General features: G+C 37.8%; 1 protein-coding gene across 1 annotated transcript in view; it reads right to left on the bottom strand.

The window, feature by feature from the left end:
- Positions 1 to 27,338, bottom strand: part of SNX29 (sorting nexin 29) — a 647,758-nt gene that overhangs the window by 610,462 nt on the left and 9,958 nt on the right. Inside the window, exons 2-3 of the mRNA XM_036738094.1 lie at positions 18,738 to 18,802; positions 18,101 to 18,153 (exon numbers count right to left, since the gene is read on the bottom strand). Of these exons, the coding sequence (XP_036593989.1) occupies positions 18,101 to 18,153; positions 18,738 to 18,802 (118 nt within the window). The remainder of the gene's footprint in view (positions 1 to 18,100; positions 18,154 to 18,737; positions 18,803 to 27,338) is intronic.

Here is a 27,338-nt window from a genome sequence, read left to right as displayed (position 1 = left end):
TAGAGGAGAATGACATAAGCGTAGAGGCAGAGGCAGAGAAGTGATATAGATATGCTCGGAGAGTGAAGTCATCCAGTTTAGTTAAAGCAGAGTATATGACAGAGAGCAGGTTGAAATAAAGCCAAGAAAGGAGGCTGGGGTTGAGGGAGAGAGGGCTTTGAACACCAGGTGAAGGAATTTGGACTCTATTTAGCTGGTAATAACTCGCTGAAGTTTCTGAGCAAGCAAATATTATTTTGTAAAAAGATTAATCTAACAGCAGCACAAAGGATTGATCAGAGGGATGATCAGTGAAAAAGGGCAAAAGCCCAGGCAAAAGGCAATGAAGGCCTTGAACTGACATGGTGGAAGTGGGATTGGGAAGGAGAGGAAAAAGAGTCACGGGTTATTTAGAAGTAGTTACAGGTGGTAACTATAACTGCATGCAGAAGCCAGCCAGAAAGACAGATCAGATTCTGGCATGTTGGTAGTCTACCTCAAAAATTAAACCAACTGTAAAAAGAGAAGCTCCCAAGGCACAGTTCAGCAAAAGCCCCTTCTCACTCTTCTAGGATTACCTATGCTTCCTGTACAGTGAATGGAACAAGTAAAGGTCAAAGGCACTTTAAAAAAAATTATAAAAAGCCTTTGTCCAAGTGTCCCATGGGCTAAAGCCTTAAGCAATGATTTCTCAAATCCAATCAAATGTTTATTGGGCACCTACCATGCCCGAGGCAAGACAATGCAGCAGGTCCTATTTAGGATACAAAAAGTCTAAGTCACAGAACCTGTCCACCAGAAGCTTATAAAGAAGTTGAGAATTACAGATATGCCTGCAGAGACCACATAAACACTGCACTGGCCAAAAATGCTTCACAATAATACATTATAACCCTAAAGGCATCAAATCTTGCTTCAGACAGCGGCACTGGAGTCTCCAAGCAGATGGCTGACAATGACCACAGGGTATTGTGAAATTAACTTTATTCCAACACAATGGACTGCTCCTTGTGATACTTGGAGTTTTTTTGTGAAACCAATTGACATCATCAGGTAGGGTCTGCCTACGTAAAAGAAAGAACCTGGACCTCTGATTTCACTGGTAGAGAGAAATCCCAAGGGAGGAAGCTTCCTCTATTAGTGCAGGATGGCACCTTGTCTGCAACTTGTAGAATTACCTGGCCCTAGGGTACAAAGAGTTAAGTCACTTGCCCAGAGTCACACAGCTGATACGTATCAGAGATGGGACTCGAACCCAGGCCTTCTTAGCTTCAAGACAGGCTCTCTATCCACTATGCCAAAATGTCTCACAAGAAATAACAGTATCAATAATTATTTGCTAAGTGATCAATGAATAGGACAAACAACACATAAAATGCAACGATAGGATATGATAGGCTGAAGTAGAAGACTTCACAGGAGTATAGTTTCAAGTGGCCTTTGAATGATGAATAAAACGTAGACAGTGAGAAGGGTGGACTGGACAGGCAAGCAAAAGCTTGGTGACAGAAGGCAGACAGTGTGATCGAGGGGGCAGTGAGCAGACCAGTCAGGTAAGAGGAAGACAGTGGAAGGGTGGGTTCAAAAGGCAGGATAGAAGTTGACAACTGACAACCTTGACCACCAACGTTAAGGAGACTGGGTTTTATCCTATCGGCAACTAGGAGCCACTGAAAATTAATATTCCCTTCAGTTATTATCTTTATTTGGAGAGATTCCCAATCCCATACGTTTTGAATACAGTCTCAACTTTTCACAGCTCCACATTTCACCACTCTATACAACTGTCACTACCTGAAACCCACACTTTGTTTCTTCCATCTTTATTTTGCCCATTCAATGGTTTTCCACTGACATCGAAAAATATGAAACTAAAAGCACCTGCCCAGTTAGGTTGCAGCACATGCAGAATTAGGTTTTTGTTTCATGTAATTAATATTTAAGACAATGTTGAGCACAGAAGCAGAGGCATCCTGTATACAGAAAATTTAATCTTAAAATAAAAGTAAATGAGCAAAGGCAGCTAGGTAATACAGTGGATAAAACATCTGCCCTGGAGTCAGGAGGACCTGAGTTCAAATGTGATCTCTGACACTTGACACTTACTAGCTGTGACCTTAGGCAAGTCACTTAACCCCAATTGCCTCAAACACCCCCCCCACACACACACACACAAATAAAATAAAAGTAAATGAGCAGCAAAGACAAGATGGCTGAATAGCAAAAAGAGGTACAGGAAGCTTCCCACTCCCCACCCCCCCATCTCCTCCCAACAGATCTAAAAAAAGCACGAACAAATCCTGACTAGGAAATTTTTTTAAAATCACAATGAGTCATTTTTCCAGGCCAGGTCAGCATATGAAGATAGATAGAGATGTCTGTGGGCACAGAGGATGGCATCTAGCCAAGAGAATATAACACGTAGCATTCTAGTGCAGAGAGAAGCTCTGCACCAAGGCAAGAAGAGGTCCCATATCCAGCATACAGGGACCTAAGCTAGTGTAGGCCAAAGGAACAGATGCCAACCTGCAGCTTATCTCTGTCCCACACTTCCCAGTTCTGAGTTAGAGATCTAGGGTAAACTAAAGAGGGGACCTGCACCTAAGGGTAGCATTACAGGGTGGGGAGCAGTGTGGATCAGAGATCTAGGCTGTGTGCAGAGCTGGGAGCAAGTTCAGAAACAAGCAGAAATTGTATGGCTCAGCCTTCTGGGAACAAAACAGAGTCTCAATTCCAACTTCTAGCCTGTCTGAAGCCTGCAAAAGAATAACCAGGGCAGGGATCCCAGACCAAAGAGAAGTCTATAGGACCAACAGAGTTTTCCAGCAGTCTCATCATGGCTGAGACCAACAGCACAGTCTATTGAAATTCCAAACAGGCAAACCCACAGGCCCCTTGATCGGGTCCAAACCTAGGTCAGGAACTTGAAGGGCTCAGACCAGGACAGGAAGGGGAGCAAATAAACTCTGCCCTAGATCAGACCTACTTTGGGAGCACTAAAAGCTTACAACAAGTTCCCAGCCTGAACTGTCCCTGAAGTCCTGGAATAACTCAACATTCAATAACCCAAGAAAGCAACAGCAGGACTAGCCCAGACATTCCCTACAGAAGTACACGACAGCCTAGTCTAAACATAAACTCTGAAGTCAGGAAGGAGGCTGGAAGAATGAGAAGGGAAAAAAAAAGAATCATACCATAATAAGCTATTATGTTGACAGGGATGCCCAAGACGTAAATCCATAAGCAGAGAATGACTCCAACATCTATAAACAAAGCCTCAAAGAAAAAGACAGCTTGGGCAAAAATTAAACTAGAATTTCTGGAAGAGATGAAGCAAAAGTTTTCAAAAAGAGAGAGATAAAAATGTTTTTATCAATGAAATAAAGAGTTCTAGAGGGAAAAATTGGACAAGAATTAAAAACCATGGAAGAAAGAACTGGAAAGGGAATTAACAGCTTTGCACAAAAGGTACAAAACCTTGCCCAAGCAACAAATTCCCTGAAAATTAGAATGGACCAAATAGAAGGCAAAGACTTCATAAGACAATAGGAAATATGAAAACAAAGTCAAAAGACTAGAAAAAAATAGAATAAAATATAAGTTAACTCATAGGAAAAAGAAATGACCTAAAAACAGATCTAGGAGGGAAAAAAAAGACCATATTTTAACAAATCTTTAAAGAAAACTGCCAACTAGAACTAACATGCAAAGTAAAAATAGAAAGAATCCACCTGCTGCAGGAAACCCCAAAATGAAAACTCCCAGGAACATTATAGCCAAAATCCAGAGCTTCCAGGTCAAAGAAAAAAATACTACAAACAGCCAGAAAGAATTCAAATGCCAAGAAGCCACAGTAAAGATTACACATGATTTAGCAACCACCCTTCCAGAGGAGCAGAGATCTTAGAATACCATATTCCAGAAGAAAAAGGACATTGTCTGCTAGCTGAGAATAATTTACCCAGCAAAACTGAGTATAATCCTACAAGAAAAGAAAATGACCCTTTAATAAAGGAGGACGTCAAATATTCCTGACGACAAGGTCAGAGCTGCATAGAAACTCTTATGATCCAGCAAAGGAGTTAAGAGAAACATAAAAAGGTCAATACGAATGAACAATCCTAAGTGGCTAAACAGTAACCATAACAGTAGCAGCTGACATGTGCTTACTATGGGTGCTAAGCCCTTTACCATTATTGTCTCATGTGACCCTGTGAGGTGGGTGCTATTGTGACCATCATTTTCACAGATAAGGAAACTGAGGTAGAGGTGGAGTGACTCGTCCAGGGTCACAGAGCTAGTAGTGTCTGAGGCCGTCTGAACTCAGATTTTCCTGATTCCAGGCCTGCCACTCTATCTACTGCACCACCTAGCTACCCCTAAACAAGAATAAACTGCTTACGTTCTAATATAAGGAGATGATGTATGTGCCTCCTCTAAATGCTATCATCAACAGGGCTCATCAAGAGTAAATCAGATAAAAGTCAAGGAGTGGTTCTGTTATATCTTAATGATCTTAAGAAAATGGAAAGGGAGGGGAATAAGAATATATGGGGTGAAGGGGAAGCAGAAAAGAAGATTAGGAAAACTTATCTCACATAATTGGGATATATAAACACAAGTCTATACAAATAATAAGGAAGTGAAGTAATGGCTAATACTCAAACTTCACTCAATCTCATCTGAACTGGTCAGAGGAAAGAGTACGCACACGTGCGCGTGCACACACACACACGCACACACACAGGCACAGAAAAATATGACGTGAAACTAGTTAACAGTGCAGTAGATTGTAAGCTCCTTGAAGGTAGGTACTATTTCATTTTTGTCTTTGCATCTCTGGCACCTGATAAGTATTTAATAAATGTTTACTGTGGGGAAAAAGAAAACAAGAAATGATGAAGGAAATAGTTTAGGAGAAACCTGGAAAGATATGTATAAAGTGACTCAGAGTGAAAAGAAGAGAACAATTTATACAATGACAACAATATGGTAAAGACGAACAACTTCTTAAGACTTAGGAACTCTGATCAGCATAATGACCGACCATGATTCCAGAAGACTCATGATGAAACATGCTACTCACCTCCTGATTTAGAGACATGAAGGACTCAGTGCAGAATGAGACATTTTTTTTTTTTGGACATAGCTAATGCAGAAATTTGTTTTGCTTGACCAAACATGTTTGTAATAGGGATTCTGGGGTTTTTTTTCTTTCTCAACTGGGGATAAAGATAGAGGAGGGACAGAACAAAGGCAGATTTTTGCTGTTTAATTTTTTTTAATTTATATTTTTTAATGCATTAAAATTAAAGTAGACAAAAATAAAACATTTTTAAAAGTTTCTTACACCTCTTAAGAAACCTAGAGACATGCTGGGTATATTAAAATACTAAAATTGACAATCATTATCTTAGAAGGTGAAAATTAGCCTTAAAAAGTAGTATAGGGGCCAACTCCAATCCGAAAGTCATCAGCATCACCTATACAACTATTCTGCTTTCCATTCTCTCATGTGAACTGATCCTTAGCCAATCTGCTCTAATTTTCAAAGTCTATAGCCATTAAAGGAGACAAAAAAAAGTATAAATTACTGAAAAGTTCTCATCCTATCACCCTGCAAAGAAAGACTTTCACACTCCCTAACAACAAAAGACACAAAGTACACCTTTAAGCTGGTACCAACCATGGGAAGTCAAAACTTAAAAATTCATCTAAGATATAATTTTTTCCTAAATTACAAGACCTTAGATGAGCATTCAAGTCATTTAAGCCAAACTGTTTGTTGACCTTTAGCTAAAAAACTTGTTAGAATTTGCAGGTCTAGTTGTATATGCAACATTGAAAACTAATGGGGTAAATTTGTAAGAATATGAATCGTCCCCCAGTTGATAAATGGTCAAAGGATAAGAACGGGCAATTTTCAGAAGAAATCAAAGCTATCTAAAGTCATATAAAAATGGCTATAAGTCACTATTGATTAGAGAAATGCAAATTAAAACAACCCTGGGATACCACCTCACACCTATCATATTGGCTAATATGACAGAAAAGGAAAATGACAAATGTTAGAAGGGGTGTGGAAAAATTGGACCATTAATGCACTGTTAATAGAGTTGTGAACTGATCCAACCATTCTAGAGAGCAATTCAAAACTATTCCCAAAGGGCTATAAATCTGTGCATACCCTTTGACCCAGCAATACCACTACTAGGTCTGTATTCCAAAGAGATCAAAGAAAACAGAAAAGGACCTATATGTACAAAAATTGTAGTGGCAAAGAATTGGAAATTGAGGGGATGCCCAACAGTTGGGGAATGACTAAACAAGTTGTAGTATATGATTATAATGGAATATTACAGTGCTACAAGAAAGGACAAGCAGGATGCTTTCAGAAAAACCTGGGAAGTTTTATATAAACTGATGCAAAATGAAGTAAGTAGAACCAAAAGAACAGTGTACACAGTAACAGCAATATTATAACTATGATCAACTATGAACAACTTTAGCTATTCTCGGCAATTCAATGATCTAAGATGATTCTGAAGGACTTATGATAGAAAATGCCATCCACCTCTAGACAAAGAACTAATGAAGTCTGAATGAAGATCAAAGCATACCTTTTTTGCTTTATTTTTCTTGGGTTTTTTTTTTTTGGTCTGTGTTTTCTTTTGCAATATGGCTAAGATGGAAATATCTATAGCCTATGTTAAATTGCTTGCCTCCTCAAAGGGGAAGAGGATGTTGGAAGGGAGAGAATTTGGAACTCAAATGTTAAAAAATGAATGTCAAAAAACTTTTTTATATTTAATTGAGAATAAAACAAGAGGGGAAAAAAAGAAAATTAATGGGGACAGCCTATATCAATTTTCAAAACTAGAACTAATCACTGGAGGCTACTGACCCCGGATAACAACAACATTAAATCAAAATCTCAACAACTTTCATTGAAATCCAAAGGAATTAAATGGTTATCCCTACACCACCAGTGATCCTACATTAGTTTAAGTAGCTTCAGTTCACAGTGGTCATAAAAGGAATAGAACATGGCTATGTCAGTAAAGACATATGCTCACTACGGGGAGAACAACTCAAATAAAGTGTCCTATGAAGGAAAACATACTGTGGGTAGATCATTTCTATTCTGAAGTTTAGTGCAATTTAGAATTTAGCACAATTAGGGCTAAGAAAGTGCAACAGAAAGGTTTTGTGAGCATTTTGTTCAGAATAAGGTTTTTTTCTCCTACCTTCATAAGTAATAGTTTATGAGTCAGACATTTGTTTCCAAATTTTTAACAATCATTTCTCTAGGATGAGCTTAAAACTATCCACAAACTTAAACATCTCTGGACATAGCACTGACCACCAGCTTATTATAAGGACTCAGCAAATATTTGTTTTAATGAGCCCTGTCCTACATTTCAGGTCCACATGACCTGCCATGTTAACCTATACTAAAATTGCAAGGAATCTCATACTTTCTATGGCCTCTGTAAAAAAAAGCAAACACTGTTTTAGCAAAAAGCTAACAAAAGTCCTGTTTTTCCAGGTTGCAACCAGACAACCCAAATTAACCTGTCTGGTATCATAGAAAGGCAGATATCAAAAGGATCATTTAATATAGCAGGGCTTTCAGCAGGCCTATTTGAGAAAAGCAAAAGCACGAGTTAAAATACAATATAAAAATGGGTCAGATTTTCCTCACTTGGGTAATTCTATGGTCATCTGACACTCTCATAAGAACATTTACACTTGCAAGAGTCAATTGACTTAGAATATATCACAAAAGCGGGCTCTGTGCATTATTAAAAGCATTACTCTAATGGGATTCCATGCCATCTTGGGGAGGGAGGCGGGGAGGGAGGGAAGAAAATCTGGAACTCAAAATTATGTAGAACCGTGTTGTAAACTAAAAATAAAAAAAAATAAAAAATAAAATAAATTTTTAAAAAAGCATTACTATAACACAGGTTTTACATGAGGTTTGTTTGAAATAGGTCACTCTATAAAGTCTTAGATTAATTATTCAATCCATAAGAACTAGAACATAATGCTATCTTAATCTTCAGATTATACACAGAGAATTTTTTTTTAAAGGCTACAATGAGTGTTCTTTTCCTTATAACATCAATTGAATTTGAAAACCTTTGGGCATTTAAGATTGGAAGTTGTAAAGGAAGAGACCTCCTTAAAGGAACAGCCCTCCCACACTGTGCATGCCATGGGCAAGGAAACTGACAGAATTCTTCCAACAGAAATTAAGATAATCAATCCAAGGCACATCCAGGAGACAGAGATTGAGCTAAAATAAATGGAAAGTGGAGAAAGTAGACAGAATGGTCAAAAAGGAAAGATGGAACTACCTGAAAAGAAATGAAATGCTTATGACTACAATGACTCAGGTGGCAATATGGAGTTATAGCACTCTAACAGCAAAAAACCTCATGGTAGTATAGAGCAAGAACAAGGCAATTATATTAATCTACTCCTAGGAAGTGTAAATGACCAAGTCTTTAATGGTGTGTCTCCTGTCAATCTTCCAAACAGTGGATGATATGAAACAGAATCAGCTTCCCAAGGGAGCGGAGCAAAATGGGTTTTTTGGTACAGATATTATAAGCAGCTTGCCATGGAAACTGGAGTAGGAGTCAGAAAGTTGAGCCTATAGTCTTAGCTCTCTTATTCATTAGACCATGGGCGAGTTACAACTTGTCTGAACCCGATGGGGATGATAAGAGCTACCGAGCCTATTTCACAAGATGGATCAAATTAGATAACAACTGTAAAAGGACTTTCTATATATACTGTAAAGAGATATAGGAATGTACAGTATTGTCATAGTAAACTCTTAAGATTCTCTTTGTGACTAGAGATCTCCTAAGTTAAGACTTCAATGCCAACAAGGTAAGAAGATATCAGGAAAAGGTAAAAAAAAACAGGGACTAGAAATCACTGGCTACAGGAAACTAGGTATGAGGAAACAGCAGAAACAGTCAACAGCCCAAATACTCCAGAATGTTGGTTACTTGCTAGAAAATCTACTAAAGAAAGGCACACTCACAGAGCGCTAGCTGGAAACTGTCCCATCACCTCTGATTTCTCAGGTTTCCTATCATGGCACTGTCCCAGAGTATAATATTCTAGCATATGGCTTCCATTAGACCAATACTGAATTACATTTGGTAATTAAAAAAAAAAAATCCTGCTATAGGAATACTTAGCTTAACAACAACCAATGAAAAATATGAAAGAGTTTATTCAAATATTGATAGAAAAACAGCACAATACAAATTAGTCAGTTATACTATAAGCTCCCAATAGGATTTATTACACAGAGGTTCCAAAAAAGGAAAATTACTTATTTTATCAATTAAAAATAACCGAAAGATATGTCATAAAATTATTTAAAAATTGAAGTGCTACAAACTATAAATAAAAGTGCTTTGTCGCAGTTGGAGGAGCATAGGGAAGAATAATATTACTAAACCCTACAAAATTCTAATAGAGGTGACAGTTATAAAACTCCTTTTGATGTCCCTTTGCCTTGAAGCATAGTCCAGCATGTGAATCCTGTGGCAAAGAAAAAGATAAAAACCACATGATTAATATCTAGAGACATTTAGAAAGAGGAAAAGAAATACCTCGGGAAACCATTACCTTTCCAAAGTTCCAAAGTGAATACATGTGACATGTCTCAACTGTACTAGGAATATACTTTTTCCACAGGAGATGAAAGCCATGATGAAAAAAAAGCCTGGACAGTATCTTTCAAAAACTCATCAAGGATAACTGACCTGAGGTCCTAGAACCAGAGGGTAAAACAGTCATCGAAAGAATCCACCGATCACTCCCTGAAAGAGACGCCAAATTGAACACTCCAAGGAATGTTGTAGCCAAACTCCACAATTACCAGGTCAAGGAGAAAATATGGCAAACAGCCAGAAAGAAACAATTCAAATACGGTGGAACTACAGCCAGGATCACACAGGATCTTGCAGCTTCTACATTAAAAGACAGGAGGAATTGGAATATGATATTCCAAAAGGCAAAGGAGCTGGGACTACAACCAAAGATCAACTACCCAGCAAAACTGAGCATAATTTTTCAGGCAAGGAGATGGACATTCAATGAAATAAGGGAATTCCAGACCTTCCTGATGAAAAGGCCAGAGCTCAATGGAAAATTTGATCTTCAGATACAAAACTCAAGAGAGACATAAAAAGGTAAACGGGGGTGGGGGTGGGGGGTGGGGCAGGGGGGAACCTTGTTATTCAATAAGGGCAAACTGTTTACATCCTTTTATAGGATTATATTGTTTTATATATGTTATACATATATGTCAATCTTGAGAATGGTATAGTTATTATGACAATTAAAGGGCATATACATAGACCGAGGGTGTCAATATAAAGTAACTGATATGATGATAAAAAACATAATTAAGGGGTGCAAAGGGATTGTTCTGGGAGAAGAGATGAAGAGGTAGAAAAGGGTAAATTACATCACATGAAGAGGCACAAAACGTACTATAGCAGAGGGAAAGAAGGGAGGGAGAAGAGCAGTGTTTGAGGAAATAAGATGTGTATAAACATAAATAGAATGTAGAATGTAATAAATACATAACAAAGGCTCATGCAAAGTGCCTTGAGAGCTCAAAGAAAGGAAAGGCTTTGTAAAAAGGCTTTGGTTAGTGCTTTCAACAAGCAGAGAGAGGAACAAGGTTATTCCAAATGAGGAATGATGAACAAAGCTGCACAAAGTAATAAGGTATTAGACATAGAAAAGAAGAAATCCATGGAATACATTTAATTCAATATGCGCCTACCTTGTACAAATATAGTAAGATACCAAAGACGAAACAAGGCACAATCCCCACCCACAAGCAGCTTACAATTTAATAAGAGGATAAAGTATCTGCAGGAAATGGAAGAAAAGTGAGTGAGCATATCGTATAAGTAGAATCAGCAGGATTTAGATATGGGAGGAGAGACAAAAATAAAAGATATAATAAACGAACTGATAAATAGATGTGGAGAATAAATTTACATATGTTTATGTATATATACACATACGTGTGTGTGTGTGTGTGTGTGTGTGTCTAATGGCAGCTATCTACGATTAGACAATGGGGGGGGAGGGAAGGGGGATAAAAGGAATTTTGTTGCGTATTTGAAAGGAATAGCAAGTTGTGCATAGTAGATTTACAGTTCCATGTGCAAGCATCTTTTTATTGTACTAGGTCATGGAAATATTTGGTTTATTTCATAAATTAAAAAATAGAAGAAATTAAAAGAAAAAAACATATTTTTAGGATTTCAACTGTGGATGACTAGAAAATGCTGGCAGCATTAATTGATATTAGGAAAGTCAAAGAAGAGGAAAAGGGTGACATTCAGTCTGGGACAAAATAATTGTAATAGTTCAAATTTTTCTAGTGCTTTAAACTTTTAAAAATACTGACAATTGTGCTGTAAGGCAGCTAAAACAATTATCTCCATTTTACAGATGAGTAAACTGCAGCTCACAGAAATGGAATAATTTGTGCAAAGTCATTCAGGTAATAAGAGATAGGACAAGTTTTGAACGTAGGTTTCCTTAATATAAGCTCTGTTTTCTTTACAGTACACCATGCTGTTAGATATTATGTTGGATTAGGCCAGTAGGAAATGTGACTCTGGAGCTCAGGAGACAGGTAGATTTAATAGAAGGAGATTTGGGTTTTATCCTCATAACATCAAAGACAAAGGCTGTGGGAATGGATGAGATGACCAAGAGAGAACAGAAAAAGAAGCATTAAGAATAGAGCCCTACTATAAAAACATGTATACCCTTTGATCCAGCAATACCACTACTATTCTGTATCCCAAAGAGATCAAAACAAAGTGGAAAGGACCTATTTGTAGCAATTCTTTTTTGTGGTGGCAAAGAATTGGAAATTGAGGGGATGCTTCTCAATTGGGGAATGGCTGAACAAGTTGTGGTATGTGATTATAATGGAATACTATTGTGCTAAACAAAGAGCAGGATGGTTTCAGAAAAACCTGGGAAGTCTTCATATGAACTGATGCAAAGTGAAGAGAGCAGAACCAGAAGAACACAGTACACAGTAGCCCCAAAATTCTAACAATGATCAACTGTGGAAGACTTAACTACTCTGATCAAGAAAATGATCCAAGACTATTCCAAAGGCCATATCATGAAAAATACTATTCACCTCCGAGAGAGAACAGATGAACTCTGAGTGCAGATGTAAGCATACTTTTTTCTACCTCATTTTTCTTTGTGTGTGTGTGTGTGTGTGTGTGTGTGTGTGCACGTGCGTGCGTGTGTGTGTGTGTACGTGCGTGCGTGTGTGTGTTTTCAGCATGGCTAAGATGGAAATATGTTTTACATGACTTTACAGATATAATTGCTATCATATTGCTTGTCTGGAGGGAGAGAATTTGGAACTCAAAACCTTGAAAAATCAATGTTGAAAAATTTTTAAATGTAATTGGGAAATATTTAACAATTTAAAAATATATTTTAAAAAAGAATAGAGGCCTAAAGAATACTCAAATTTAGGGCACTTACTTCAAGGAAGAGGAAGAATTGAAGGAGATGGGGGAAAACCATAAAATAGAAGGGGAAAACCATAAAATAGAAGAGGAAACAGGAAAGTGTAATATAACAGACTTCAAGGAATAGAAGAGTATCCGGAATGAAAGGCAGTTAAGAATGTCATGAATCTATAGAGATCATAAGGATTGAGATTGAAAAATAGCCACTAGATTTGTCATTTAGAAAGTTACTAGTGAGAAAAGCAGTTTCCACAAGAGTGGAAAAGGAAAATAGATTGTCAAAAATTGAGAAGTAAAAAGTTAAATGGAAGTAGTAAGTGTAGAATGGACTTTCTACCAGTTTTACAATAGAAGCAACAAAAGAAATGGGGCTGTAACTCAGAATACAGGCAAAGTCTTTTTGTTTTGCTTTTAGGATAGGGAAGGTTTAAGGCATATTTGTATAAAAGAAAAGTAGTAAGTGAAGAGGGAGACAATATAAGAGGTAGAAGAAAACGGCGCAGTTAGGTAGCAGTCAGGTTAGAGTGTTGGGCCTAGAGTAAGGAAGACTCATTTTCCTGAGTTCAAAGCTGTCCTCAGACACACACTATAGCTGTGTGACCTTGGGCAAGTCACTTAACCCTGTTTGCCTCAGTTTCCTCATCTGTAAAGTGAGCTGGAGAAGGAAATAGCAAAGCACTACAGTATCTCTGCCAAGAAAACCCCAAATAGGGTTGCAAAGAACCAGACACAACTGACAAACAATTCAACAACAACAGAAGAAGAAAATAGGATCAAACTGGTAGAGGTCCATGCATTCCTCCAAGACAGGAGGACCATAAAGGAAAATAAGTAGAGATTCCATCAAGTTTTCAGGTATGAAGAGATCGACAGTGCTTATATTAGACGTTCATAATCTTGTCAGTAAAATAGGAAAAACAGTCATTTCCTCACACTAGGGTTCGGAACTTCAGGAAAACATAAAAGATTTGGAATAATCCAATTGGGCCACAATAAGAAATGAAGAAGTAACAATATCATCTCCTATTTACAAAGAAGGAATAGTGGACTTGGATCAGGCAAGCTGTGTTCAAATTCTTCAAGCTCTACCTCTTTATAGCTGTGTGACTTTAGATCAACTAATTAGTCACTTAATTAGAGCTGGATAGAGGTTCAGCTCCTGCCTCCGAATTACAATCTGTTGGGCTGAACTTCCCTGAGCTTCAGTTTCCTCATCAGTAAATTGGATACAATGCCTTCAGTCTTTACATCACAGGATTATCGTGAGGACAAAATCCAATATCATACATAAAAATGCCCTTCCAAATCTTCAAATGCTATATAAATGTCACCTATTATTATATCTCTTTTCTTTTCCTTGTACTACGCTAACACAGAGTGGGTTCTTAATAAATGTTAACTGACATTGATGTTTTTATAATATTATACTGTCCTTCATACATAAAAGACACTATCACCCAAACATATACACAAGATGATTCATTCTTGAATAATTAAAGAAAAAGCAGTCTAACATCAAAACCATTTTTCAAATACCCAGGGTATCTTTTGACCCCAAATTCCAAAGTCATCTGGTAACAGAGGCAAGATATGTCTAATAAGCACTAAGAGAGCACAAATCCAGAGGACCAAACAATGAAACGTGCTGTCCACCTCAAGACAGTGAAGCGATACACTGAAGGTACAGAGTAAGATATATATTTTTGGACCTGGACAATGTTTTGTTTTGACAAAATATCTTTGCTTCAAGAGCTTTATTTTTTCTTTTTTTTTTTTTATTAAGAAGGGAGTTGAGAAGGAAGGTGGTTTTAGTGATAGGAATGTAAAAAAAGAAAAAGATTTATTAAGCATTGTTTTAAGTGCATGGAAGTAAACAGAAAGAAATCCAGGAAAAAAAAGCACAAACAAGTAGGATATGTTGAATTTATTATATGGAAATTCAAACTATGCACAAGAGATTGCTTCATGTATAATTCTCTTTTTCTTTTCTATTTTGTATATGGAAATGCTCATCTTATTTGGTATATGTTAAGATTAGAATAAAAAAAATTTTAACTATTTTTGAAAAAATTAAGAATAATTTTTGGAAATTAACTTTTTTAAAAGCAAACGTGGACTACAGAAAATCATATGAAACATTGCCCCAAATAATTGATAATAGATGTGCACACCAAAATAGCAAAGGTGACAAAATATGGGAATAGTAAATGTTGGAAGAATTATGGAAATACAGATGAATGTAATGTTGGCAGATCTGTAAATTAGTCCAAACATTCTAGAAAGCAATTTGGAAATATTAAATAATCAACAACATTGATTAAGTACTTTGTACCAACCACTGTGTTAGGCACTGAGGATACAAGTATAAAACATAAAAACAATCCCTGCACTCAAAAAGTTTACATTCTAATGAGGAAGGCAACAAATACATATGTGTGATACTGCTATTAAGTGTCTATGGCTGAATCTGAACTCAGGTTTTTCTGGTTCCAGGGTCAGTGCTTCCTATCTACTGTACCAGCTGCTTCTACAGATTTCTACTGGCCATCCAGTTTGAAATGTCCAAACCTGGGGCTGTGTGAAGTTCAAGGAAGAGATCAGAGCTGCATATACAGATCTGTGAATCATCTACATAGAAATGATAGTTATATCCATGAGACCTGATAAGTTTAGAGAGAGAGAGAGAGAGAGTGTGTGTGAGTGTGTGTATGCGCACACTCAGTTGACACACACAAATGAAGAAGAGAGCCTAGGATAAAACCATGAATACCCAAAGTTAGGGAGTATGATAGAACTTATGAGACAGCAAAGGAGACAGAGAAGGAACAGTCAGACAGTCAGGAGGACTAAGAGAGAAAAGTGTCCCAGAGGGTAAAGAGTGATCAGCAATATCAAATGCAAGAAATAAGTGGAAAAGAGTAAAGATTGAGAAAAGATGACCAGATTTTGCAATTAAGAGATTGTTGGTAACTTTGGAAGGAGTAGTTTCAGCTGGGGGACGATGCTGGAAGCGAAGATTGCAAAAGACTGAGGAGTGAGAGGAGAAGAAGTAGAAGCAGAAAATACAGGCAGATTTTCCAAGCAGTTTGGCCAAGACAAGGAAGAGATCTATAGAATAACAGTTTATGGGGATGGTAGGACCTAGTAAATGGTTTTGGGTTTTTTTACAATGGGAAAGAACTGGGCATGTCTGAAAGCAACAGGGAAGGAACTAGTACATAAGAAGAGATCAAAGATTCAAGAGGGGGGGGCTGACTGAAGATGCAAACTGTTGAAGGCAAGTTGGCTTTGGCTAACAAATTATGCTAACAAAGTGACAGAAATGCCCACACCCTTAGTCCAGGATATCCCACTACTAAGCATGTTGACAAAGAAGGTCAGTGATAAAAAGAAAGATCAGATATATTCCAAAATATTTACACAAGCATTTTGTGTAGTCGCCAAGAATTGGAAAGAAAGTACCCTATGAAATGGGGAATAGCTAAACAAGCAGTTGTACATGAATGCAATAAAACATTACAATGTAATATGATGAATACAGAGAAACACAGGAAGGCCTCTATGCCTGAATGGTTTTGTGGTAGAATTCTCCCCTGACATGTGGGAAGCTATTCCCAGCCCATGTGCCTTCAGGCCACTGGATGGCACAGAAAATCGAGAGTTGGGTGTGGGGTCAAGAAGACCTGAGTTCAAATCCTGCCTCGTGAACTATCTAGCTATGTGATCCTGGGAAATTCACTAAATGTCTCTGAACCTCAGTTTCTTCAAGTGTGAAATGAGAGGGTTGGATTTGATGGCCTTTAAGGTCCCTTTCAGCTTAAATCTATGATGCTATGAACAGATGCCAAGTAAAAAGAAGCAAGAAAACAATACACACAAATAGAAATAGCAATAGAACAACAAAACTAAAAAAGGGATATCTAAGAGAGCGCCAATCTTTCCCACCTTCACATAGGCTGGTACAGTGGGTGTGGGGCATGTCAATAAACGTCGGACTTTTTTGACATGTTGGTTATTTTAACTATTTTTCTCCTTCCTATGTCTTCTCTGTCATAAGGGATGACTCTCTAGGACGGAGAGGGCGAAGTCATGTGTTGGGAAATATAGGGGATGTTAAAACAAAAACTGTCAATAAAAATTCACAGAAGTAAAGTGTCTAAAAAAAGAAGTAAAAGAACACTCCCAAAACAAGAACAGGAAGATGCCAATTTATGTGTAATTAAAAAGATACATATAGACATGCAGTAGCTCCTGAACTATTAAATAAAGTAACTTCAGCATCTTTCCTTTCCAACAAAGTTAGTGGAATAACTTCAGGGACTAAGAATGAAGACAATGATCTACTGTGAAGAAAAGCTTCCAAAAACAATGTACTCCCTTCGCACTTCTTGTACAAACTGTATATTCAGCTCAGTTCACCTCAACAAACGTTTGATGAGTGCCTAATAAGGAAATTAATAACAGATAACATTCATATAGAGCTTTAGAGATTTCAAAGTACTTTCCACATGTAATCTCTTGTGAGTCTCACAACTACCTTGTGGAATAGGTGTTATTATTATCTCTCTCGTACAGATGAGAAAATGAGTTAAGTGCCTCACCCAAGGTCACACAGATAGAAAGAACTGAGAAAGGATACCAATTCAGGTCTTCCTAACTCCAAATTCAATGCTTTATTTATGACGTGCCAGATACTGTGTTAAATGTTAGAGATACAAAGACAAACTAAATCATGCCTGCCTTCAAGCACCTTACATTCTACTGGGCGCAAACAACACGCACACATATGAGGCAACTAGGTGGTGCAGAGGATAGAGTGTTAGAGTGTTGGAGTTAGGTAGACCTGAACTGGAATCCTGCCCCAGACACTGACCAGCTGTGTGATACTAAGCAGGTCACTTAACTTCTCTCAGGCTCGGTTTCCTCATCTGCAATATAAGGATAATAACAGTACCTCATAAGATTGTTCTAACCATTAAATGAGATCAAATATGTAAAATGCTTTGCAAACCTTAAAGCCCTGTATAAGTGCTAGTAGCTATTACATATACAAAGTAAATGCAAAAATCATTACAGGTAGAGTCAACAATACGACCGTTTCCCAATAAATCAGCTTTTCTTAAATGACAAATGTAAATTTAGTCTTAATAACTTTCATTTATGCTCCTAAGCTGATTGGTCCAAAGTTCTCTTTTTTATCAAGACAGAGAAAAAATTTTTGAAGTGAGAAAAATCTAATTTAGAAATTAATACCAAGTTGCAGTCAAGAAAAGGGGACAGATATGTAAAATCTACCTCCAAGATCTATCAATCAACAAAGTAAGACAACTTCTCACAAATATACTCACAGCAATCAAAAGAACAGAGAAGCAGTAGCAGTGGTATTTCAAAATAGGGAAATTCCTGTCAGAGGAGGTCAACTCCTGGCCTAAACCTCATAATCTTAGAAAGTTGCCTAGAACACTAAGAGGTTTTGATTATGACACCTGTTAGCTTTTAGATCGAATCAGATCAACTTCTCTTCAGTCTCACACTTGGCTTAAAATAGTTTGATGTTTTACCTGCTATCTGAATCTGATGCTATTTCCTTTCTCCCTCCAAAGCGGATCTGGCACTGCAGGAAAAAAAAAAAAGTCATTTACATTAATGGCTGAGATGGGACATTTTAAATCAATCCATCAATAAACATTTCATAAGTACCTACTATATGCTAGACACTGTTAATCACATACAAAGACGGACAAAAGATAGTCCCTGCTGTCAAAGAACTCTCAGTCTAATGGAGGAGAAAACATGTAAGCAACTATGTACAAACAATTTTGCAAGGGAAAGGAGAAGAGGGCACGGGAAGGGCAAACTCAAGACGCTGAATCAGAATCTTGCTGTGCTTTAGCTATTATCACAAGACTAAAAAGTCAACAAGCAAACTGGCCCTCCACTTATCTTTTAAACAAAGCAAGGAAAAGTTCATCTTTTAAAAAGGAACAAGGAAATTTATCACCCACTTATTATTAAAGAAAGTTACTGAAATAACTGGGGGGAGAACCTTCTGGGCCCCCATAACTCATAAAGATTGTCCACTACTGAGGGCTGAGTCAGTGAAGGAATACCTACCTACACACACCAACAAAAGGAGAATTGCTTGACATTGAAGGCAATATAACTGCACAATCTCACTAACGTAGGTTTTTTTCTTACCTGTTTAACAGCATCCAGCAGCCGCTCTAGTAGAAACTGTCTTTTGGTATCATTGCTCTGCGATCCTAAAATTCAACAAAATGATATTAATTTTATTTATCAGATATATATTATGACTTAAGATATCATAGTGCATGGTTTTTCCTACTGAAGTGACCATCTCTGAAAACAATGCTAAACCATAACCCATGTTACCCTTCCTAAAGACAACCAATATTCCCTAAACTTCTTAAATATCACTAAGATTAACTCCTAAAGGTGTAAGTCAAGTCAACATGCAGTTATTAAGCACCTACTATGTTCCAGGCAGAACTGATATAAAATGCAATATTAGATAGGAAAAATGACCTAAAAACTAGCCTTTTACACACTACTAACTGCAACTTACCAAAGGGAGGTATGCATTTACAGACTTTCACTCTAACCTGATAACATGTTCCCTACTGGCTTTCTCACTCAAGGCCTTGAAACACCTTTTGAACATCTGTGTCTATAAATAAAGTCTTCTCTTTAAATAGCTGAAAGTTTGGTTTGTGCTATTCTTTACCTAACAGAAATAAGCAAGTTTTTCTTTCTTTTCCCTGTTACTATACTTGGAAGGTCAGTTTGCCCTTTGAGCAATGCCAGTTTGAAACTCAGCATGGTACTCTGAATTTTCTTATTACTTAAGACAGATGGGAACTAATTCAGGTGCACAATTAAATCTATTATAGTACGACGGAATTTGGGGATACAAACTATGTGTAGTTTAAGTAAATCATGTATATTTAGCCTAGAACAGGTAAAATACATTATAACATCTCTTCTAGGGCCTCTCTGACATTACTCCCCTTTTAAGCTTTCCAAACTGTTGAACCCTTAAGTTCTGGCTTGACTCTTGTTGCCTCCCTCCAGTCCAAAGTCAAACTGCCTTTAGGAAGTACATACAGTCTCTGAACAAATTCGTTTCCATATGGGACAAGTCTTCCTCTCATGACTTGATTAATGCGGCTATATTCTTAGCCAACTGACCAATTGGGTTCTGACCCTAAAGCTCCAATTTTCTGTCTTTGTCCTATTTTCATACATTCTTCTTCAGCCTACATCCTTCATTAACACTTTCTGGACCCTCTCCCCATAGCCTTTTTGGATCTGTCGATTTCATCTGTGCAAGATCTCTTGCACATGCCCCCTTCTCTCTTCTGACACTGCTCCTACAATAATGAAGGGCCTGATCACTTCACAACTGGACTACTGTAAAAGCTTGCTGGTGAGTCTGCATTCCTCAAGTCTCTCCCCACTTCAATTCATCCTCAATTCAGCCACTAAAATGTTCTTCCTAAAGTGTAGGTCCAACCATGTCACTCCCCACCCCCCCACACGCAACAACCTCCAGGGGCTTCCTATTATCTCCAGGAGGGGGCCATCTCCAGTCATCCTGATCTACATATTGCTACTGGACCCATATGGCTCCTCAGGAGAGAGTGAAGCTGGTGACTATGCCCAACCCTACCCTCACTTAAATCCGATTCACTTGCAAGTCATGGCGTCACCTTCCTGATGCCATTGTCCTCTTTGAGAACGAAGGACAAAAACAACCCTAACAACATTACCTCCAGGAGAAAATGCAAAATGCTGTTTGGGATTCAAAGTCCTTCATAACCTAGCCCCCTCCTGTGTTTCCAGTCTTCTTACAACGTACTCCTCTCCATATACTTAGATCTAGTGACACTGGTCTCCTGGCTGTTCCACAAACAAGACACCCCATATCTCAGCTCTGAATATTTTCTCTGGCTCTCCCCCATGCTGGAACACTCTCTCTCCTCAGCTCTAACCACTGACCTCCCTGCCTTCCTTTAAGTCCAACTAAAACCCTACCTTCTACAGGAAGCTTTCCCCAACCCCCCTAATTCCAATGCCTTTACTTTGTTAATTATTTCCTGTTTATGCTGTATATAGCTTGCTTTCTATAATCTGTTTGTGTGCTGTCTCCTCTATCAGATTGTAAGCTCCTTGAAAGCAAGAACTGTCTTTTGCCTCTTTTCCTATCCCCAGAACTTAGCATAGTGCCTGGCATACGGCAGGCACTTAATAAATATTTACTGATTGATTAAAACAAATCAACCTTTGGCCTAAAGTTAACTCTTAAGCCCCAATCACCCGTATTCCTTTACACCAAAATAAGTTTCCCTGGCCATTACCACTATAGTTATTCTTTCCGGGATACTAAAGAGAAGCATGCCAAAAGACTACCACTCTCACCTTACTCCCAAGGATACTTGAAAAATAACTCTTCTGTATCTGACATATGAACAGAAAAAGAATTCTCCAACTGCTTAATTCTTATTTATCCTTTACTCAATAACAGACAAAGTTAACTGTGAAGGCCAAACTGTAAACCATACTGAACTCTGCCCTCTGTTCTCTCTCTAGTTTCTGAGTGAATAGGCACATGACAATGAGTAGTTTCCAGTACTTTTAAGCAGAACCACCCACAATGAGTATCCATGTCACTGAAGGAGATCAGGAGAAGCTTCAGGGTCCTTAGACCCATAAATACCCATTGCTGCCACATTATTCATGTAAATCCAGCCCCAAGAAGTAATCCACACTTGTTCAATTTACTGAAGGAAACAGTGATTCTGTGCTGGAGACAAGCAACCATTTTAAACTCCTGAGATGGGCACTATTCTATCTAAGTCCACAGTATGTGCTTAATGTTTATTGAACTGAACCCAACCAGTTAGTTTTTTTTTTTTTTAACATGAATGTAATCAGGAAGCAAGCTTAAAACATAACAGAAGGCCCAATAATATGCTCAAAGCACTGGAGGTTTAAATAAATAAAAATGTAGTATCTTTAAGAGCCTCCATCAAAGCAAGAATTTATTGTGCTTTCTGGACATGATTTCAAACATGATTCCTGCTTAAAATCCTCTCCAAAGTCTAACCTGGCATGGAAGTGACTTTGGGTTCTTGAGGGCTTTGCCAGTAAAGCACAGGCTCTAACAGGTTCTAATATTCTGGAAAGGCTGTTTGGCTGCTGAGGACCAACCTGACTGAGATGTTCATCACAGCACATTAGCCACTTCGTAGTATATTCTTGGACCTTAGCAACACATGGAATAAAGAAAAATGCAAATGGCCCTCAATCCTAGTTAGTCCTTTCCACTCCTGCAATGCCAGTGTCAAAGTGGCAGAAAAGGGAAGAGAAAATGCTAAGAATTACACAGTTTTTAGACTATCTATAAATATTAACTTAATTGCTGATAGTCTAAACATAAAACAGCCCAGCAGACACACTTCATCATGTCAATCTTGTCATGCTTATCATAAAAGAAATTAGAAGACAAAAAGTTGCAGCTAAATGAAAAGATGGTTCCCATGGCTTTCCCACAAAGAAACTAATAAAGAGAGTGATGTCTTTAATTATGGTCCAAAGTCAACAAGAAATATCATTTCAAGCTCATCTCATATTTCAGTGCCCATGATAAATATTCCCAAAAAGAACGCTATGAAGATGACAGCTTATATGTTAACATCTGTTGCAAAGGATAAAAAGGTAGAAAAACTCTACAAAGATCCTCCAAAATAAACCAATATATGTTTTAATACCCAGAGATTTAAATGCAACGATGGATATAAGTGAAGACAGTAAAAAATATCAGAAAATGTGGTTTAGAAATAAGATATGACAGAGCCCAAAGACTCATAGAATGCAATTATAATGATAGCTAGCATTTATGTAGCACTTTAAGGTTTACAAAGCACTATACGCATACACATAGATGTATGCATACATGCATAACAGGATGTTCCAAAAGTCTTAAGCTTTAAGGATTGGCACTAAGACTTGGGTGGGGGGAGGAAGGATGGGGGTGGTATGCAGCGGCACACATGCATGTGTTTGTGTATAATGTGCCACCTTATGAGGTAGATGTTACTATTATCCCCATTTTAGATCTCAGAGAGGTTAGGTGACTTGCCTAGGGTCACTCAGCTCATCAGTGTCTGAGGCCAGAATCAGATTCAGGTCTTCCTGACTCCAGCCCAGCTGCTTCAATATATACAAAGGCCTCAATGTATAAATTTGTTTCGCTTCACCACACACTTTTTTAACAAGGGGTTTTCTTTCTTTTTTGTTGTTGTTTTTTTAAAGCCTGCCTTTTCTGTCATACCTTCAAGGATGTCCTCAATACCTGTACAGATTGTGCTCCTAGAGATTTTATAAGGCAAGACAAGAAGAAAGAGGGATAGGTATATGGAAGCATTGGGGAAAAGAAAAACAAAAGCATTTTTTAATGTACAGAAGAAAACAGAAAGCCAGAAATAATAGTAGAAAAGCAAGACATCTTTGAAAGCTACATGTTGAATTTACTACATATTTTGAAAGAAAAGCAACTTCTGCCTAAGAGAAATTTGTAGTTTCATGTATATTCCTCTTTTTCTGTTCTACTATGTATACATATTATATTAATATGTACTTACATATGAGTAAAGAGGTTCATCTTAGTTGGTATTGATGTTCAGATTTAAAATTAAATAAATCCAAAAGCTATACATACATAGGCTATATATCTATCATTAATACATCCTACAAGAAGAAACTCTGAAAGTACAAGAAATGGCTAATCTCAAATCTCATCACAAAAAAAAAAAGAAAACTAACAGGCAGGAAATGACTCTTCTAATATAGGAGTGACTTCCAAGCTGGGTATCCAATTTACAAGCAAGCCATTATCTTGTAAAAGGAAAAATCAAAACAAAACTGAATTAGGAGAAACAAAAATTAAGGTCTACACCTGAAATTAATAAGGCAACTCTAATTTATCCTCAAATAAATATGGAAAATGGGTCAAAAATTTTTTTTAAAAAAGCTACAGATATTATCAGTCTATCACCATTTCCTAAGGAAGTTCAAATGATCCATCACCACACCAGAGAATCCAAAAGAATCTAAAAACCACCCCAGCAAAACATTTGACCTTCTCACCAAGCTTGGAGAAAGGCAACCAAAGGCAGCCTGAGTTTAATATATAAACTCATTTGTAAAATCTTACAGAGGAAGATGAGGGCATAATATGAGCAGTCATCTTAGAAAACAGTGAGAAGCAAAACAAGTTCATAGAACACCTGGTATGAAACCTAATTAAACCAGATGATCCCAAGGGCATTTAAGGACTAAACCGGTAGGACAACCAACAGTCAAAAAAATGTAAAAGATCTTTCAGGACGATTTTAACAGACTCCCTTCCTCTACCACTGACCACCTAACAACCACACCTGGTCTCCAACATAACTGTCCCCAACACAGAGAATAGAGAGATGTAGAGAATGGGAGAATAGTACCCCCCCCCAAAAAAAAGGACAAGCTGGAATAGTCTCAACATACTCTGAGAAAGTTCATTCTGAATGCAACAGAATTAATTCTAAGGCTTTTGAGGAAACAATTTTCAAGATATCTGAGAGAAAAGATACTATGCGTGGAAAAAATCAGGAACTTATAATCAAAAAAGGATTATTCAGAAAATATCAATAATTACCACGAGCTTCCTTTCCCATATCTGCAACATCTTTTATTAGCACATTATCTACGTAAGAATTGAGGGCATCCCCAATGAGGGCTTTCACAAACAAGATTCTACACCAATCTACATCTTTACAAACACACAGCTGACTGGAAGTCACTTGGTGCTTGCTGGCTATGAAAGAAGTATTTCATTCTACAGAGCAAAATTTTGCTTTAAAATATCTCCTACAATATATTGTCTCCCATGCATATATTAAAAATCATACAAGATTCCTTGAAAGCCTTAACTACAAAAATAACTACTTGACAAGCCTCTAAATATTAATAACAATTTCAAAATGTGAAGACATATGTTCGCCAAAGGTTTTTGCAACTGTCATGAATGATATCTGGCCCAGAATCCAAATTAAAGGGAAGCCCCCTATGCACACTGAGGCACTGTAGATATTCTTTTTTTTTTTTCAGAATGACATTGTGCTGCCTTGCCCTGGAACACTGCAGAGTCTCCTAAATCAGAGCTACAATCATTTGGAAGAGTACAGCCTTACTAGCCACAGATGAAAAACCAAGTCAATAAATAATGTCAGCTGTCCAGACATTATTAGGGGGAATAGACAATCGATAGAGTCGTTTATCAGAAGGTCTGTAACTAGCAAGGAACAACCAAGGCTTTGACTCTCAGTGGGAAATATAGAGAGCAAAAAAAAATTTTTTTGCTTCCTTCAGTAAAGTAGGAAAATAGAAAAAAAGAATTCTTGAGTTCAGGTTCAGGGGAGCGGAAACTGTGGCCTAAAGGCTACATGTAGCCCTCTAGGTCCTCAAGTGCAGCCCTCTGACTGAATCCAAACTTCAGCCCACCCCAGTTAGCCGAAAAGCAAGAATAAGTTTTGGGCTTTAGGTGGCTACAGGGGCTGGGAACTCAAATCTATATTCAATCTCTCCATACAAACCACTCACCTCTATTCCCCACTACAGTTTCCTCTTCTCCTCCTCCTTTCCAAATAAATGAGCTTCTTTTCCATTGGCTGTAACACTTCCTCCTAAACATAGGTAAATAATAATGCCTTTCCTACCTTTCCTTGGGCACCTGGAGCAAGAGCCCCATTAAGCACTCTCAGGTGCAGTAGGAGTAAGAGACCCCGAATCCTGGGGGTTGGATTACATGACCTCTAAGATCCCTTCCAATTCTGAAATTCTGTCTAAGCTACTATAGCAATACTCAACAGAATGTCTTAATCACTTTTACATTAGAGTCATACTATGAATTTAAAAACTGATTCAAGGGGTGCATTTTAGGGGTGTTTTCCCAGTTGGTGCTGGTTGCCCGGATGAAGCAATTTCTCAATCAGTACCTATATCTCAAACAACACTATAGATGGCAAATGACCTGTGACTGGAACATGAGGATAGGCTAGATTATATTTAGAAAACTGCATAGTAGTTTTGATAACCCTAAGCTTCTCCCTGAAACAAGGGCTCATCTTTTTAGCAGCGTTCTTTTTGGTGATGCTGCACAACAGAGAATCATAGAGTAAGAACAGGGAATATGCCAAGAATCTGGCATTTTGTTGGTGTAACAACTCTCTCCACTGTCTAAAAGGATCACAAACCTAAAGCTGGAAGGGACCCCAGAGGCCATCTAGTTAAAATCATCACCTTCAGATAAGGAAACAAGTTTAGAGAAGTTAAGTGATTTGACCAATGTTACAAAGGTAGTAATCATCAGAGGTGAAATTTGAACTCATGTATTCTTGGTTCCAAGTCTGCAACATAGAAGGTTCAAATCTCACCTCAACTACTTACTACCTGTGTGGACTTTGCAAAGTTGCATTTCTTTGGTCTTACTTTCCTCATGAGTAAAATGAAGGATCAAACTGGATGATTTCTGAGGTCTCTAAATCTCTCGCCTTTGGTAGGGTCTCCTGACACATCACAAAAATAACATGCCAAATAGAACACCATGATATCCAAAGAATTAAATTCAAATCACAAATAAGAATAACCAATGGATAGCCTATATGTTCAATTGGTACCTATATAATGTCAAGTTATCCAGAAGCAGGTCCCAGCACTTTGAACCCCTCCTTGGGTAGATTTATAGGAAAACACAAGTTAAAAATTAGAAGGCATTGCTAGCTTTCCATATGCACCACAGGAAGGAGTACCCATGGGAAGAGAATTTAAAATATCTAAAAAATTCTTACTTAGATGCATTTACGAGAATAGAGTACTACTGCTGCTGTCACGCTAATAGAGGCAGTAACTGGTTAACAATAATATTTTTTTTAAAAAGATGAAAAAAAACCCAAATAAAAAAATCAGCAAGCTTTCAGATCAAGAAAAAAAAAAACAAAACACGGGCTTGTTTGTGTTTTTGCATTTTTTTACATACATACACATGCTATCATAGCCAAACTAACTCGATTGGGAAAGCATTAGGGTGCAAATATAAAATTACGTGGTTTGATTATGAGTATCAACAGCTTGTACTTTTTTAGATTGTGGATATGTAATGGCCCTTCCAGCTCTAAGACTCTTTGAGTAATGTTTAATACACAAGAAAAAAGTATCACATAGGGTAGATTTCTTTACACTAGGTCATCAATGAAGTCACAACACTGAAGGTCCTTTAGCTGATGGCCAGGGCTGATTCTACTTTAAATCATGGCACACTGCGAAGAGGAATGGATTTGAAATCAGAGGAAGGCCCTTGGTTTGCATCCTCTTCTGTTACCTGTGAGCCTGAGAGCAAGTGACATCTCTCTAGGCCTGTCTTTCTCAACTGTTCTATGAGGAAGATAGGCTAGATGACCTCTTAGGGCCCCTTAAATATCTAAGTCTATGATCTCTGATCCTCAGTGGTCCTGACAACAGAATGCTGGGAGGCTAGAAGGTGAAATGATGGCATTTCTAGGCTTAGAATCAGTGCACTGAAGGCTCATGAACCCTGCTCTGTTGAGTCAATGAAGAGAACCAGCTAGAAGTGTTATGGTGTTAAGCACTATAGTAGTGCCAAGACAAGGAGAAAGACTACTCTGCGCAACACAGCAGAGAAGAGCACGGGACATTACAAGCTGGCTTGTGAGCACAGAT

The sequence above is a fragment of the Trichosurus vulpecula genome, chromosome 9 (assembly GCF_011100635.1).
Source record: "Trichosurus vulpecula isolate mTriVul1 chromosome 9, mTriVul1.pri, whole genome shotgun sequence".
NCBI lineage: Eukaryota > Metazoa > Chordata > Mammalia > Diprotodontia > Phalangeridae > Trichosurus > Trichosurus vulpecula.
Note: the sequence above shows the minus strand (reverse complement) of the source record. Positions and strands in the feature narration are given on the sequence as shown.